Source organism: Phocoena phocoena, chromosome 10, assembly GCF_963924675.1.
Source record: "Phocoena phocoena chromosome 10, mPhoPho1.1, whole genome shotgun sequence".
NCBI lineage: Eukaryota > Metazoa > Chordata > Mammalia > Artiodactyla > Phocoenidae > Phocoena > Phocoena phocoena.
In genome coordinates this window covers 36,461,264-36,477,452 of record NC_089228.1, presented here as the reverse complement: position 1 = coordinate 36,477,452, position 16,189 = coordinate 36,461,264, and the positions used below count along the sequence as shown (strand labels likewise).

Below are 16,189 nucleotides of genomic sequence, written 5' to 3'. Positions count from 1 at the left end.
CCAACACCTAGAACAGTGCCCAGGATTAGTAGGTGCTCAATAATATTTGCCAAATAAAAAAAGTGTCTGAATGAACTATGAGTCTTTGTGTTGCACACTAACTATGACTGGGCACCTTTACTTAATCCTCATGACAGCCCTACAAGGTAGGTGTTATTTTCTCCTTACAGATGAAGAATATGAGGTTTGGAGAGAGAAAGTGATTTGATCAAAGTCACAAGGTAGTGAGTGTCCCCAAGAACCTTAGTTTCCTTTACTCAAATTGGAACAAAGGATGAGAAATCCTGCTGGGCAGTGGCCCTCATCGCCTCCATCACTGTCTCACACCTGAGTGATGAGGGTTTAACCAGAGAAAGGAACTTCCTGGGAGACTGGGATTGGGGCCCAGTCCTGCGCAGTTTCAGAGCCTAGGATGCAAGTGAGGAGCCTAAGGACCAGTGGAATATCCAAACAGACTGCATCTCTGGCTGAGATCTGGTTTCAGGCAGAAAGATGAGAAAGCTGCACACAGCTCCTCAAATGAGTCTAGGGATGATCAGAGTGTCCAGGAGCAGGTTGGTTGCTCCTTTCTTGCTGATGTTTCTCAACAAAGAGTCAGCCATTGAAATTATTGGAACATACATATTTTTTTTTCAGGTCGATCAAATATTTAAATGTTTTTTTAAGTGAACTATAAAAATACTGAAGAAACAAAGGGAGAAGATTGTAAAATCTTAGAGTAGAGAAGTCCTTCTGAGTATGTCACCAAACCCAGAAACCATAAGAGAAAAAAATATTTATTTATATTAAAAATAAAGTCTATGTGGAGTAATATTCCATTGTATATGTGTATTCCTCAGCCATAAAAAGAAACAAAATTGAGCTATTTGTAATGAGGTGGATAGACCTAGAGTCTGTCATACAGAGTGAAGTAAGTCAGAAAGAGAAAGACAAATACCATATGCTAACACATATGTATGGAATTTAAGAAAAAAAGATGTCATGAAGAACCTAGGGGTAAGACAGGAATAAAGACACAGACCTACTAGAGAATGTACTTGAGGATATGGGGAGGGGGAAGGGTAAGCTGTGACAAAGCGAGAGAGAGGCATGGACATATATACACTACCAAACGTAAGGTAGATAGCTAGTGGGAAGCAGCCGCATAGCACAGGGAGATCAGCTCAGGGCTTTGTGACCACCTGGAGGGGTGGGATAGGGAGGGTGGGAGGGAAGGAGACGCAAGATGGAAGAGATATGGGAACATATGTATATGTATAACTGATTCACTTTGTTATGAAGCAGAAACTAACAAACCATTGTAAAGCAATTATACTCCAATAAAAATGTAAAAAAAAAAAGTCTATATGGAAAAACCCACCATCAAAACCAAAACACAAACATAAAACTGTAACTGGCTACAAACAATGTACTTGCAAGTCATTTCAAAATAAAGAGCTGATTTCCCTAATATATAAAGAGCTCTCATAAATCAATAAGAAAAAGACCAATGGCCCAGTAGAAAACTGGGCACAAGATACAAAAAGACCATCTACAGAAAAGGAACTACAAATAATGTCTCTCAAACCTGTGAAAAGTTGGTTATCCTTTCCTATTAAGATAAATGGAAATCAGAGACTTCCATGGTGGCACAGTGGTTAAGAATCCTCCTGACAATGCAGGGGACATGTGTTTGAGCCCTGGTCCGGGAAGATCCTACATGCCTCAGAGCAACTAAGCCCATGCACCACAACTGCTGAGCCTGTGCTCTAAAGCCCACGAGCCACAGCTGCTGGGCCCACATGCCACAGCTGCTGAGGCCCACCTGCCTAAAGCCTGTGCTCTACAACAGGAGAGGCTACTGCAATGAGAAGCCTGCATGTGGCAACGAAGAGTAGCCCCTGCTCGCCTCAACTAGAGAAAGCCCACAAACAGCAACGAAGACCCAACGCAGCCAAAAATAAATAAATAAAAATTCATTTTTAAAAAGATAAATGGAAATCAAACTAAACTTGCATATTTTTTACTTATAGGTAAAGATTAAAAACTTTAATAATGGGCTTCCCTGGTGGCGCAGTGGTTGAGAGTCTGCCTGCCGATGCAGGGGACACGGGTTCGTGCCCTGATCCGGGAAGATCCCACATGCCGCAGAGCGGATAGGCCCGTGAGCCATGGCCGCTGGGACTGCGCGTCCGGAGCCTGTGCTCTGCAACAGGAGAGGGCACATCAGTGAGAAGCCCGCGTACCGCAAAAAAAAAAGAAAAACAAAACTTTAATAAAAAAATTGCAATGGTCAAAGGATGGGGAAATAGACTGATTGGTGCAACCTTCATGTAGGACAATATCTACAAAATTATTAATGTGTATTCCCTCCCCCCCTTTTAAATTGAGGTGAAATTCACATAACATAAAATTAACCATTTTAAAATGAACAATTCAGTACATTCACTATGTTGTACAACCACCACCTCTGTCTAGTTCCAAAACATTCTTTTTGTAAAAAATTATTTATTTATTTATTTTTGGCTGAATTGGGTCTTTGTTGCTGCACGTGGGCTTTCTCTAGTTGAGGGGAGTAGGGGCTACTCTTCTTTTTCTATGGATTTACTTATTTTGGATATTTAATATGAATGGAAGCTTAGAATATGTGACCTTTTGTGTATGGCTTCTTTTTTTTAATATTTATTTATTTATTTGGCTGCACCAGGTCTTAGTTGCGGCATGTGAACTCTCAGTTGCAGCATCTGGGATCTAGTTCCCTGGCCAGGGATCGAACCTGGGCCCCCTGCATTTACAGCATGGAGTCTTAGCCACTGGACTACCAGGGGAGTCCTACATATGGCTTCTTAATATAACGTTTTGGAGGTTCATCTACCTTGTAGCATGTATCAGCATTTCATTCCTTTTTATGTCTGAATAGTATTCCATTGTGCATATATATATGCTACAATATGTTTATCCATTCATCCAGTTGATGGATATTTGGGTTGTTTCCATCTGTTTTTTTTTTTTTTTTTTTTTTTTTGCGGTTTGCGGGCCTCTCACTGCTGTGGCCTCTCCCGTTGCGGAGCACAGGCTCCGGATGCGCAGGCTCAGCAGCCATGGCTCACGGGCGCAGCCGCTCCGCGGCATGTGGGATCTTCCCGGACCAGGGCATGAACCCGTATCCCCTGCATCAGCAGGCAGACTCTCAACCACTGTGCCACCAGGGAAGCCCCTGTTTCCATCTTTTGACTATTATGAATAGTGTTGCTATGAACTATGAATGCCTTTGACACAACAGTTCCATTACTAGGCTGATCCTACTAATATGCCCACACAAAAAATTATATGCCCACGCAAAAAATTGAAAACAATCTAAATGTTCATCATTGGGGGGCTGGCTACATAAAGTCTGCATATTTGCAGAGACTGCTCTGCAGCCCTCAAAAGGAACAAGGCAGCTCTTCAAGGACTGATACAAATAGAGGTATCTTATGTGAAAACTTCAGGTGCAGTATACAGTGTAGAGTATGCTATCATTTGGGTAAAGAAAAGGAGGGGAAGAGGAAAGATTTAACATATATATCTATATAATTTTTATTTATCCATTTATTTAAAGTGAGATATAATTGACATATAACACTGTATTAGTCCAAGGTGTACAACATGATTTGATATATGTATATATTGTGAAAGGATTACCACAATAAGTTTAGTTAATATCCATCACCACCACAGTTACAAGTTTTTTTCCTTGTGATAACTTTTAAGATCTATTCTCTTAGCAGCTTTCAAATCTACAATGCAGTATTTTTTATTTTTTTAGCTGCATTGGGTCTTTGTTGCTGCACGAGGGCTTTTCTCTGGTTGTGGCGAGCAGGGGCTACTCTTTGTTGCAGTGCGCAGGCTTCTCATTGCAGTGGCTTCTCTTGTGGAGCATGGGCTCAGTAGTTGGGGCTCGCGGGCTCTAGAGTGCAGGTTCAGTAGTTGTGGTGCATGGGCTTAGTTGCTCCGCAGCATGTGGGATCTCCCCGGACCAGGGCTCGAACCCATGTCCCCTGCGTTGGCAGGTGGATTCCTAACCACTGCGCCACCAGGGAAGCCCTACAATACAGTATTGTTAACTATAGTCATCATGCTGTACAGTACATCTCCAGGACTTATGTATCTTATAACTGGAAGTTTGTACCTTTTGACCCCCTTCATTCATTTTGCCTCCACCTCCCACCACCTCCTGCCCCGCCACCTCTGGCAACCACCAATCTATTCTCTGTATCTATGAGTTTGGGTTTTGTTTTGTAGATTCCACGTATAAGAGAGATCAAGCAGTATTTGTCTTTCTCTGACTTATTTCACTTGGCATAATGCCCTCAAGGTCCATCCACATTGTTACAAATGGCCGAATTTCTTTTTTTATGGCTGAAAATATAAAATATATAGAATATATATAATAAATTAAACATGTATTCTATATAGTGTATAGAATATATATAAATATATTCTATATAATATATAGATTCTATATTATATATATATACACACACACATATAAACTTTCTTTACCCATTTATTCATTGATGGACACACAGGTTGTTTCCATGTCTTGGCTATTGTAAATAATGCTGCAGTAAACATGGTGGAGGCAGATATCTTTGAGGTAGCGATTTTGTTTTCTTCAGATAAATATCAAGAAGTGGAATTGCTGGATCATATAGTAGTTCTATTTTTAATTTTTTGAGGAACCGCCATACTGTTTTCCATAGTGGCTACACCAATTTACATCCCCGCAACAATACACAACAGTTCCCTTTTCTCCACATTCTTTTGCCAGCACATGTTATTTCTGGTCTTACATGTTGTTTTTGTTTCTTTGCTTGAACTTGCACAGAATACCCCTGACATCTCTGGAAGGATCCACAAGAAACTAGTAATATTGGTTGTCTTCAGAGGGGGGAACTGTTTGAGCCATAGTGAAATGTATTAATTTTTTTTTTTTTTTTTTTTTTTTTTTTGTGGTACGCGGGCCTCTCACTGTTGTGGCCTCTCCCGCTGCGGAGCACAGGCTCCGGACGCGCAGGCTCAGCGGCCATGGCTCACGAGCCCAGCCGCTCCGCGGCATGTGGGATCTTCCCAGACCGGGGCACGAACCTGCGTCCCCTGCATCGCCAGGCGGCTCTCAACCACTGCGCCACCAGGGAAGCCCTGTATTAAATTTTTTGAATTAAATCTAAAATAACTCTTGTCAAGAACAGATATGGGACTCAACAAAAGCTATTTTCATGGTGCATGATAAAAACATAGCATAAAAATCTTTTTTGTTTTTCTAAGCTTGCTCCTTCCCCCGCCTCCATCCCTCACATGCTGACTGAGTTAGCTGAGGCAAGGTCTCCGGCCAGGAGGGGGCAGGCTTGGGTTCCTTCGAGCGGTTGAGAGAAGGGTGTCAGGATAAGGGTATAACTGGAAAGTGAGGAGTTGCATGGCCTCCAGGGAGGACTCTACCCAGAAATGAAGACAGACCCACCCCAAGGAACCTCACCTACAACTTCAGGCACTGGAGACAGAAGAGCCTGGAGGCTTCTGGAGAGAAAAAAAAGGAAACAGAAGCCAATCCAAAGGCCTGGGAATGACAGGGGCACTGGATATCAGCAGCAGCAACAGCCAAAAAACAATGAACAGAGCAGTCAGAAAGAATTCTGAGCCAAAATATCAATCAAAAGCAAAGGCAGGGCTTCCCTGGTGGCGCAGTGGTTGAGAGTCTGCCTGCCGATGCAGGGGACAAGGGTTCGTGCCCTGGTCTGGGAAGATCCCACATATCGCGGAGCAGCTAGGCCTGTGAGCCATGGCTGCTGAGCCTGCATGTCTGGAGCCTGTGCTCTGCAACAGGAGAGGCCACAACAGTGAGAGGCCCGCGTACCGCAAAAAACAAAAAACAAAAACAACAAAAAAAGGCAGAATACAAACCCTTTCAGAATTGCAAGGACCCAGAAAATTACCAGGACCCAGTCATCCTTTCTTGGAAAGTTGTTAGAGGATGTGCTTCAGCAAAATGACGGAGTAAACCAAGAGAGCCAGGCTTGGGATCCAGGCAAGAGCAGAGGCTCCCAGGAGCCTAGGGAGCCAGAGGAGCCTTGGTAGCACTGGAGGAACACTTAGGTCAGCTTGGAACAGGGAGGATGGGATTGCCATAAGGCTCCACATGGCTCTGAAAACTTAAAATAGTTAAGCTGGGCAACAGACCACCTGTGACACCTGGCTGCCAGGAGCTTCTCTGAATACACCTAGAGGACAAGATCTTCATCTACCCAGGGGAGTCCAAGATGGTGAGTTTGGGGAATAAACTGTGTTTGCATTGTTTCCTCTAGTTTAAGACTTTAACAGCTTTTGAGCCATTGGCTGGTGGGATGAGGAGGTTACCCCACTGATAGAATTGGGTTTGCCCCACTCTGGGTCCCTGGTCCATTTCTGTCCTGATGACAGGTTGTAGCTCAGGTGTCCTTTGGAAAGCTTTCTCTGACTTCTCCCCCTCCCCCTTGCCAGCTGGATCAAGCACCATCCACCAGGACTTCCACCATCACTGCAGGGGAGCTCATTTCCATTAGTACTGTACTCCTGTGCCTAGTGCTTGGGGCCTGACACACATGGTGGGGTCAGTAAATTAGCTCCCAGGCTACCCTGGAACTGAGTCATTTGAGGGAGGGGCTGTTGGGCACAGCTCCCTGCCCCAGGAACCTTCTTCCTTGGGTGGAGGGAACTCCCAATGGGGCAAGGCTGGCCTCCTGGAGGAAGTAAGGCCTAGTGAGCATATGCTGGGCTTGGGTGTGGAGGCGAAGGTAGGGACTCCTCCTGCAGCCCTCCCTGGGCCCTGGGCTGTGGGGCCTCAGGGGCTTTGGGTTGTCAAGCCTGCCTTCCTGGAGGAGGGAAGGGGAAGAGAAATACCCTCTGGGGGTTCTGAGTCAGCTGCACTGTCATAATGGAAACAGCACAGCCCTGGGTGTCAGGACACTTCCCCTCTGTGGGCCTCAGAGTCCCCCTCGTTATGAGATGGAAATAACAGTCCTGCATAGGGAGTTGGGCTTCAGTGACAGAGGGTGACAAAGCCCTCTGTTAACGTGCTGCTGACCCCGCTGACCCAGTGGTGGTAGGTAACCAGGAGTTAAGAGGCTGCAACATCTTGCCTCCAACCCAGATGAAAGTTTTTCACTTCCCTTAGGCGCAAGTCTGAACTCTGACCAGTTGGAGTCTTTTGGGGACCATGGATTCCTTTTGTCCATCAGTCACTTGCACTCTAGTGAGGCCCCTGCTGTCTGTCTAGAGAGGACATCTTGATTGGAGGGGCAGCTGTTTAGGAGACCTGGCCTTGAGGGCGGGAGAGCTGCTTCTCAGGATAAAGGAAGGCCAGGGTGACCACCAAGCCCCATCTGGGAGTGGAGGGTGCCAGGCCGAGTGGGTAGGCATGGAGGTCTCCTGAGGGAACACTGGGCTCTGAGACTCTTACTCAATGTGTCAATCTGACACCTCCAAGGACATCTTGTTCCCATCTTGCCCTTGCGTAACGTCCGGGCCCAGCAAGAAGAGGCCTGAGGCTCTGCCATGGACACTGATCCAGCCCGGAGGCCCAGGTGTGCTCTCATTGACCCCTACAGCCTCCCTGGGTAGGAAGGAGGGACTTTTCCCTCTCAAAGACTCGTGCCCCTTACGTGTGGGTGAATGTCAGCCTGCTCAGGTTCCTGTGTGAGCCGGGCCAGCGTCTTCGTCTATCTAGGCCTCAGTGTTCTTGCCTGTAAAGTGGGGTTGATAACAGCGTTGGCTGATTAGGAGGCTTGAGGAGCCGGATGGCACCCAGGCCGCCCACAGACTCCGGGGCGGCGGGAGGTTGGGGTTTGGGGGCGTCACCGCCCAGCCGGCCCCGCCCCGCCCCGGCCCGCTTCCTCCTCCTGGGTCGGGCAGGCGGTGCCGTCGGCCCAGCCTTCTGCCCGGCGCCCCGCGGGCAGCCCCGGGCCGCTGCGCCATGTCCGCCAACTGGTTCCGGCGCCGCTTCCTGCCGGGGGGTCCGCTCCCCGCGCCGCGGCCGCCCCGGCCCCGCGCCAGCCCCGTGCCCTACCGGCGGCCCCGCTTCCTGCGCGGCTCAGGCTCCAGCCCCGGCACCGCCGACGCCTCGTGCCGCCCGGACGCCCGGCCAGTGCGCAGCCCGGTGCGGGGCCGCGCGCTGCCCTGGAACGCAGGCTACGCCGAGTGAGTGCCCGGCCCCGAGCGGCCCCCCTGCCCCCGACACTCCCCGCTCCCTGCGACTTTCAATCCTGAGGCCCCGACCCCCACCCTGTGATCCTGCCTGGGGTCCCGTGCTGACTGAGAAAACAGGCCAAGCTGAGTGAAGGATCCCGCCTCCCCAACCTTGTGGATATCTCCCTCTTGTCGGCACTTCCGCACTCTTGACAACCTCCCCTATTCCACCTCAGGTCGGGAAGGACCTGCCCCCCTGGGGCTTTCAAAAGAGGTAGGGACCCTGGGTAGAATTCCAGCGTTCTGGGCTTTGGAGACTCCTCCCCCCCACCCCCCTACACACACATCTCACCCTGGGTTATGGCCTGTGCAGCATTGGACAGGGATTCTGGCTGAGGTGGGACAGGGGGTAGGAAGGAAGGAAGCCCCACACCTCCGCAGGCCGACTTGCCCTTACCTCCCGGCCCAGGTCAGCAGGTAAGCTCCAGATGGGCTGGACCCTGAGTTTGGCTTTAGCTGTGACGTTACTGAACAGTTAGCAAATTTCCAGCATTTGTTTGTCCAGGTGTGTGTCAGGGACGGCATGGGGGCTGTTACTCGAGGGAGGGTTCCTCTCTGTGTTCCAAATCTGTTCTCTGTGCCCATGGGGGCATAGGTGTGTCCCTAAAGGGTCACTGATCACTTCCTGGCCTCAGGATCATCAATGCAGAGAAATCTGAATTCAATGAGGATCAGGCGGCCTGTGGGAAGCTGTGCATCCGGAGATTTGAGTTTGGGGTTGAAGAGGACCAGGAATGGCTGACCTTGTGCCCAGAGGAGGTGAGTGCAGCTGGGCCTGAGCCCCTTTTACAGGCTGGGGCCAAGATTGGGGCCAGGACTGTAGACTGAGGTTCTTGCCCTAGTGCCCTACATTCAGCCAGGGGACATCTGGGGAGGCCAGGCAGAGCCTGACGCCAAGCCCTTCCTGTGCAGTTCCTGACAGGTCATTACTGGGCACTGTTTGATGGTCATGGTGGTCCAGCTGCAGCTATCCTGGCTGCCAACACCCTGCACTCCTGCCTACGCCAGCAGCTGGAGGCCGTGGTAGAGGGCATGGTGGCCACTCAGCCCCCCATGCACCTCAGCGGCCACTGCATCCGCCCTAGTGACCCCCAGTTTGTGGAAGAAAAGGGCATTAGGGCAGAAGACTTGGTGGTCGGGGCTCTGGAGAGTGCCTTCCAGGAGTGTGTGAGTGTGACCTTTGGCTGGGAAAGGAGGGCAGGTTTTACCCTCAGGGACCTGAGGGACTCTGGGTTGTGGGGTGTCCCTGCACATGATGGTGATCACCCTGGATCTTTGGATTGGGAGGACAAGATTGGGTTGGTTGGTTTGTTACTAAACAGTTATCATAACCCCACCCATTTATCCAGCGCCTACTATATGCTAGGTGCTTTTACCTGTATCATCTTGTTGCACACCCTGTTGGTCCTTGGTTTCCCTTCCTCACTGTTTTGAATAGGACTTCTCTACCTCCAAAGGGATATGTCTAGATCTCCTGACCACAGGGATCTTGGAGTCATAGCTAGACTTTGCACTGGGACTGCCACGCTTGCTAGTGGGGAAGTAAACTGTAGGGTGAGGGTTGGGGACAGTGGTATGCTGGCAGTACAAGCAGCAGCTAAAGTAGCCTTGGTTTGCTCCAGGATGAGGTGATTGGGCGAGAGCTGGAGGCCTCAGGCCAGGTGGGTGGCTGCACAGCCCTGGTGGCTGTGACCCTGCAAGGAAAGCTGTATGTGGCCAATGCTGGGGATAGCAGGTGAGTGAGCCCGGAGGGTGGGCAGGGTGGGGTGGGCAGAAAGGCAGCAGAGGCAGTGGGGACAGTGAAAGGGGGAAGTCGAGAGACAGAATTGGGGAAGATTGGCTGAATTGTGTACTTCGCATGTGTACTTAGCATGTGTTGAGTGTGAGGGCGGACAGCAGATGCCAGGGAGGGCAGAGACCTCAGGGGCCAGGCCAGATGGCTGCGGCTTTACCCTGCAGGCCTTAGGCAGTCATGGGGACCTTTGAGCAAGGGATTGTTATGGGCAGAACTGGCCCCTGGTGGTTGGAGAAGGGGCCGGCAGGAAGGAGGCTATGGGTAAGGATGGAGGCTGCCCCACAGACTTCTCCCTCTCCTCTAAAACCTCATCCAGGGCCATCTTGGTGCGGAGGGATGAGGTACGGCCCCTGAGCTCTGAATTCACCCCAGAGACTGAGCGGCAGCGGATCCAGCAGCTGGTAGGTGCCCTTGGCAGAGGGAGGCTGTGCAGCCCCAACTCCTGGGCCACCAGAGGGAGCCTGATCTGAGCATGGCCTCCCTATTCCAGGCCTTTCTCTACCCTGAGCTTCTGGCTGGTGAGTTCACCAGACTGGAGTTCCCTCGGCGACTGAAGGGGGATGACTTGGGGCAGAAGGTTTTGTTCAGGGATCACCACATGAGCGGCTGGTGAGCGAGGTGGGGTTGGGCGACACAGTGGGGAGAGCCCTGGGGTCCAGGCTCAGCTGTGTGGCCTGGGGCAGTCCCCTTCTACCTGGGCAGGGTGGGCCCTGTGTTGGGGGTGGTGAGGTGGTAAGTAGGGCCTGGGTTGATACTGGGTTTGCTCCTGGTAGGAGCTACAAGTGCGTGGAGCAGTCGGATCTCAAGTACCCACTGATTCATGGACAGGGTAGGCAGGTCAGTGAATGGCGCCTCCAAGAATCTGTCTTAAATTGCCCCCTGTAGAGGTGGGAGCTCATTTGTCCCTTGTGGGGAGCTTTGGCTGGGGTCCTAGGGACTGCTCCGAGGTCAGAGGATGTTTCTCCCTCAGCCCAGGCGCCCAGGGCCACAGTCCACCTCTTGTGTGCTTTACTTGTACATTTGCTGGGGCTGTTTGCTGTCACCTCATACCTCCCTTGTCTCCAGGCTCGGTTACTGGGAACACTGGCTGTCTCCCGGGGCCTAGGAGACCATCAGCTCAAAGTCCTGGACACAAATATTCAGCTCAAGCCCTTCTTGCTCTCTGTCCCACAGGTGAGGGGGCAATAGCCTACACCAGCTTCTATCTGCCCAGAAAGGCAGACTACGCAAGGTTGGCTGGAGCTGGGAAGGGAGCCAGTGAGGAAACCTTAGGCTTAACTTGCAGGTGACTGTGCTGGATATGGACCAGCTGGAGCCGCAGGAAGAGGATGTAGTTGTCATGGCGACTGATGGGCTCTGGGATGTCCTGTCCAATGAGCAGGTGGCACGGCTGGTGCGGAGCTTCCTCCCTGGCAACCGAGAGGACCCACACAGGTACTATAGCTGCTGGGGATCTGCCTGGGCCTGAGTTGGTGCCAGCAGAAACACCAAGAAGTCATGGCTGAGAAGACAACACTGCAGATGAGTCCGGCTAAGAACAGTTGGCCAGGACTAGAGCTATCTCAAGCTTCCTGGGGGTGACTGTGGGTCCCAAAAATCTCTGAGTCCAGACACCCATGGTCCAACCTGTGGCCTTCCCAGGCTTGTGGCTTGCTTGGCCCCACAGTTAAGACTGCATTGCTTGGGTCCTCAGTGTCCAGCACTGTGCAAGTTCTCCCTGAGGGCTGGCCTTGCCTCTTTGCTCTGGCCCCGAAGTACATCTGCAGGATGGTCCCCACAGGTTCTCGGAGCTGGCCCAAATGCTGATACACAGCACACAGGGGAAGGACGACAGTCCCACACAGGAAGGGCAGGTGTCCTATGACGACGTCTCTGTGTTCGTGATTCCCTTGCACAACCAGGGCCAAGGGCGCAGTAGCCACTGAGGATTCAAACATCGCATCCCAGAACCACTTACGGGCCAGGTGCATTGTGAGCATCCACCATGGTCAACAGCAGGTCTGCCTGCCCCACCCCCAGACCCAAGCCCTGACCCCAACCCACTTCAAGGGAAGCATTTCTACAAGGCAGTCAGAACTGGAAGAACGCAGGGAGTCCAGCTCCCCAGGTCCCCCTTTGGCAGGCAGGGAAAGAGTGCTAATATCAATAATGTCTGGCAGAGTCACTTTACAACTTAGGAATCCATGTAAGCCTCCTCAGATAGGATCCGTAACAGCCCACTATATTACTCCCAGATGGGGACAGCTGGACTAAGGGCATTGGCCAAGGATGCCAGGAAGGGCAGACAGCCTGTGTTTGGATCCAGGTCTCTAATGCATGAATGTCAGGTTGTCTACTCAAACAACCCCCAAAGCCCATGCAGTGTCTTATGGGAAGCCTCGTATCTGCTAAACAGCCATCTTGAAGCAGCCCTTGGAGAGAGACCAGTTCAGGTCCTACCCTGCTCCCCTCCGTGGAGGAGAGGCACAGGCCCAGGGGCTAAAGTTGGGGGAGAACTAAGGGCCAAGAAGGAGCCCCAGAGTTGGCTGAGTAGTGAATGCCCCGATTACTGCTGCTGCCTCTAGCCCAGTCTCCCGATTGCTCCTCTCTGGCTCCAGCCCTGCCCTAGGCTGATGCCTCAACAACACCGTTTTGTTGTTCCCCATCACCTTCCTATTAAATGTTTGTGTGCAGAAGAACCCTTGTGAATCGTGAATTGCTGTATAGCTTGACATTACAGTATACCTTTTGCTTTTTCTTGTTCCCTTCTAAAAAAAATCACTCTTAGCCTTAGCTCCATCTTACAAGTTTGCCTATAGTCAGCATTGTGTTTTCTCTGTGGTGTCCCCAGTTCGCAGCTTGGGGTGAGCCCCAGTGAGAGAACTGCTGCCCAGGGAACAGAAACATCTGTGGGCTCTGGGCTTGAGGTATTGGAAGGGATGCCTTGTTTTTTTAAGGCAAATTATAGTGATTTTAGTATAAAGTTTATAGTAAATTTATAATAAAGCTAGATTTACCGACTGGAGACAGCAAGTCAGTTGGGGCTCCAGAGCTGGCTGTTTGATGAGTAGCTTAGTTCATGTTCCTCACAAGACTGTTTTTATCATCCAGCACTTGACAAGGCTCAAATGCTCAGTAAGTATTTGTTGAATTATTTGTTGAATTTCATGACCTCAGCCTTTCCTAACTCTTCCCTGGTCTACTCCTACTTTGGTCTACAATTGAGATTAATTCTTACCAGGCAACTCACAGCCCTAAACTGCAGCCAGAAAGGACAAGGGCCAGTAGGCCACAAAACTGATGGTTACTTGTTTATTTAACACAATGGGGAGACTTTCAGACCTCCTTTCCTGCCCATTAACTCATTTTAGACTCTACTTCCTGCATGTTCTCTAGGGAAGAGATACGAAAAACTACGAAACTACTCATTTTTTACCTAGTCATATTCCATAGCCCAGCACTTCTGGGCCTACATCTGTCCGCAGCTGGTCCTGAGAAAATGCAATTGGCCCCAGAAGCTCTGGGCAGCCTCTCCAGGACTCTAATTAGGCAGCTGGCAAGAACAAGAGTGTGCCCTACCAGCCTGCAGTTTTACTTCCTCTTTCCTCAGCAGTCCCCACCCCCACCACTCACCTTCCTCCCCCCCCCCACCCCAGCAAAGCGTAGGCAGTATCCTGTGCCTGCCAACCAATCACCCACATCAACTACTGAGCCTGCTTGCCTCAAGTCTGCTTTGCTTTCCTTCTGATCTGGCCCACTGCCTGGTCTTGCTCCTCACACCACCAGGCTGAAACCCAGGGAGTGGGCAACAGTGGGTCTCTCAACTGCAAACAAGCCAAACTGACAGGAGTGACCACTGCAGGGGCAGCCACTGACTTACGTGTTCATGTCTCTCAGCAGAGCCAAACGCTGCAGTAGCCTTCCCACCAGGCCGTGAGGGGGGGAATCTTCCTGCTTGAGCAGTCGTGTTGAGAGCCTATGCATGGCCTACCACTCACAAGCCGGGATGCTCCCTCTGCTGACCTCTAGAGTCCTTGGCCAACCTCTAATGACCATGCGCAAAGTGGCAGGCCAAAGGTGTTGCAGCTGAGGATGCTACTAGTGAGTTATCAACTCACCAGCCAGGCAATGGGTTTACAAGCAAGTGCCCAGGCCTTCTGCCAGAACTGGTACAGGAGCCTCAAAGGCACCCCACTATCCTTGCCCCCCACAAACCAGGGCCTAGGAGGATTAACCTTATTCCAGCTAGAGGCTGCCAATCTGATCAAGGGTTGAGGTAACAGTGGGGGATGAAAGGCAGCCTGAGGTACATGCCAGATGCAGTCTTTGAGGATCTCAGGCCAGCCTTTTCCTGGTCACTCATTTCTGGCCCTATGGCTGCTTATTAGAACCTGGAGTTGAGGAGACCCAGGCTGCTATGCATTGAGAGCTGGATCTAGGGGTTCCTCCCACCAGCCCACAGGCCTTAGTCACCAGGGGCAGTCCCAGGGAGCCCAACAACCCATCCACACAGCATTACAATGAGTCCCAGTGTGAGCTAGGAGATCTAACAGGAGACAACCCACCCCCTCCCTCCAACTCTAGGAACCAGGCAAACAATGCTATGAAAACTCAATGGAAGAGGCTGCAGCCATAAAATTCTGTTTAAGACAGATAACATGGAAAAAACGTTTATATGTTAAGTACAAAAAGGACATAAAATTGTATATACAGTAGAATAACAACTATGTAAACACACCAAAAATCTATGCACAGAAATGTCTAGAGGAACACTAAACACCAAAAGATTAGCAGTGGTAACATTTTGGTGGCAAACTGATTCTTTTTAAAAGTCCCAGATGTTTCTTAATAAGCATTAATTATGATTGCAACGGTTTTCTTAAAAAAAAAAAAAAAATACCCCACTGGCTGGTGGTTGAGCAGTGCAATGTCACTGTCACATGTAAATCAGAGGCTTTGGCCCTGACTCTTGAGAGCGTGGTGCGCCCCCCACCCCCAGGAGAGCTTAAGCACCTCTGGCTCCTACTGAGGGTGTCCTGGCAGCCCTGGTGCTCCTCAGCCTCTCTGACCCACACTCTTTTCTCCCTTAATTCTGCCTTTTCCCACTACCACATCATCTTCAGTCACTTCCAGCTGCATCCTTCCCTCTCCTTCCCAACTCAGGAGCCAGCTCTGCAGCCACAGGTCCCCATAAATAGAAGCAGTGCAGTGCAGTGCATATTTTCAAAGGACATGGTGCCTCAGCTTTGGACACACAGGAACTCAATACAAATCATTTTCCTGCTGATAGACAAGTCATGGTGGCTGCTCTGGGTACAGATATGTTAATTATGCAGGCTTTCTTATTAACCTGTAGTTCCAAGTACTTTCTCTGAACAGTTATTCCTACCATGAATTTTCTATCCTGGAAAGCCAGGGGTGGGCAGTAACAGCTCAGATCACTTGGTTTCTACAAGTCCCTCCACGCTGAGAATGCAGAGCTATACGGTGTGTGGCACCTCAGAAGCTGCAGATTCCAGCCTATGTCTGGGAAAGACGTATGCCCCTTGCTTTTAAGGTTATGGAACAAGCCAAAAAGTAACTGCTAAAAAAGCAAAACAAAACAGTAATTGCTAGCAATTCACAGCCTATTCCTGCTGCTGAACAGAGGCAGTAATGGCTTGCTTTCCCCACTAGCAGCTAGGTACTCTTGGGCAAGTCAAACATAACCTTGTTGAGCCTGTTTCTGGATCTGCAGGGAATGTGTTACTTGCTTAGATGTTTGGGAACTTAGTGAAATAATATGCCACTTGTCCTGCTCTAAGAAGGCCATGCAGGGGAAAAGGCAATGAGCTACGTGCAGGTCAACTCAACCCCAATCAGGAATCCTCCCTCTCCCAGGAGAAGGCAAGGAAAAGAAGTTAAGAAAGCAGACATACCAGGTAAACAGGAGTGACCTATAATTGGCAAACAAGCCTCAGACAAGCTGAAAATGCTCTGGTTCCAGCATCCTGTCCCCAAATGCTGGGAGCCAGACACAAAAGGCATGCAAAAGTGACTGTCACACACATACAGGCACAGACAGAGCATCACTGGGCAAAAAGGGGGCTAATACTGCAGAGAAGGCCCCAAAGTGCGGCTTGAGGAACACAAGGGAGTCATTCCAAGACCCTTATTTAGCTGCCATGGGGACAG

At 50.2% G+C, this 16,189-nt stretch overlaps 1 protein-coding gene across 1 annotated transcript; it reads left to right on the top strand.

Annotated features, from left to right (window-relative positions):
• Window positions 1-7,969: 7,969 nt before the first annotated feature.
• Window positions 7,970-12,706, top strand: PPM1M (protein phosphatase, Mg2+/Mn2+ dependent 1M). The gene is made up of 10 exons (XM_065885675.1): window positions 7,970-8,193; window positions 8,877-9,000; window positions 9,154-9,408; window positions 9,864-9,976; window positions 10,353-10,437; window positions 10,527-10,645; window positions 10,810-10,873; window positions 11,102-11,209; window positions 11,322-11,470; window positions 11,817-12,706. The coding sequence occupies exons 1-10, from the start codon at window positions 7,970-7,972 to the stop codon at window positions 11,959-11,961; spliced, it is 1,386 nt and encodes a 461-aa protein (XP_065741747.1). The 3' UTR covers window positions 11,962-12,706.
• Window positions 12,707-16,189: the final 3,483 nt, after the last annotated feature.

Coding starts and splice junctions, on each gene's coding strand:
- PPM1M (XM_065885675.1), top strand. CDS start 7,970: ATGTCCGCCAACTGGTTCCGGCGCCGCTTCCTGCCGGGGGGTCCGCTC. Junction 8,194..8,876: donor TGGAACGCAGGCTACGCCGA/GTGAGTGCCCGG, acceptor TCCTGGCCTCAG/GATCATCAATGCAGAGAAAT. Junction 10,874..11,101: donor TTCATGGACAGGGTAGGCAG/GTCAGTGAATGG, acceptor CCTTGTCTCCAG/GCTCGGTTACTGGGAACACT.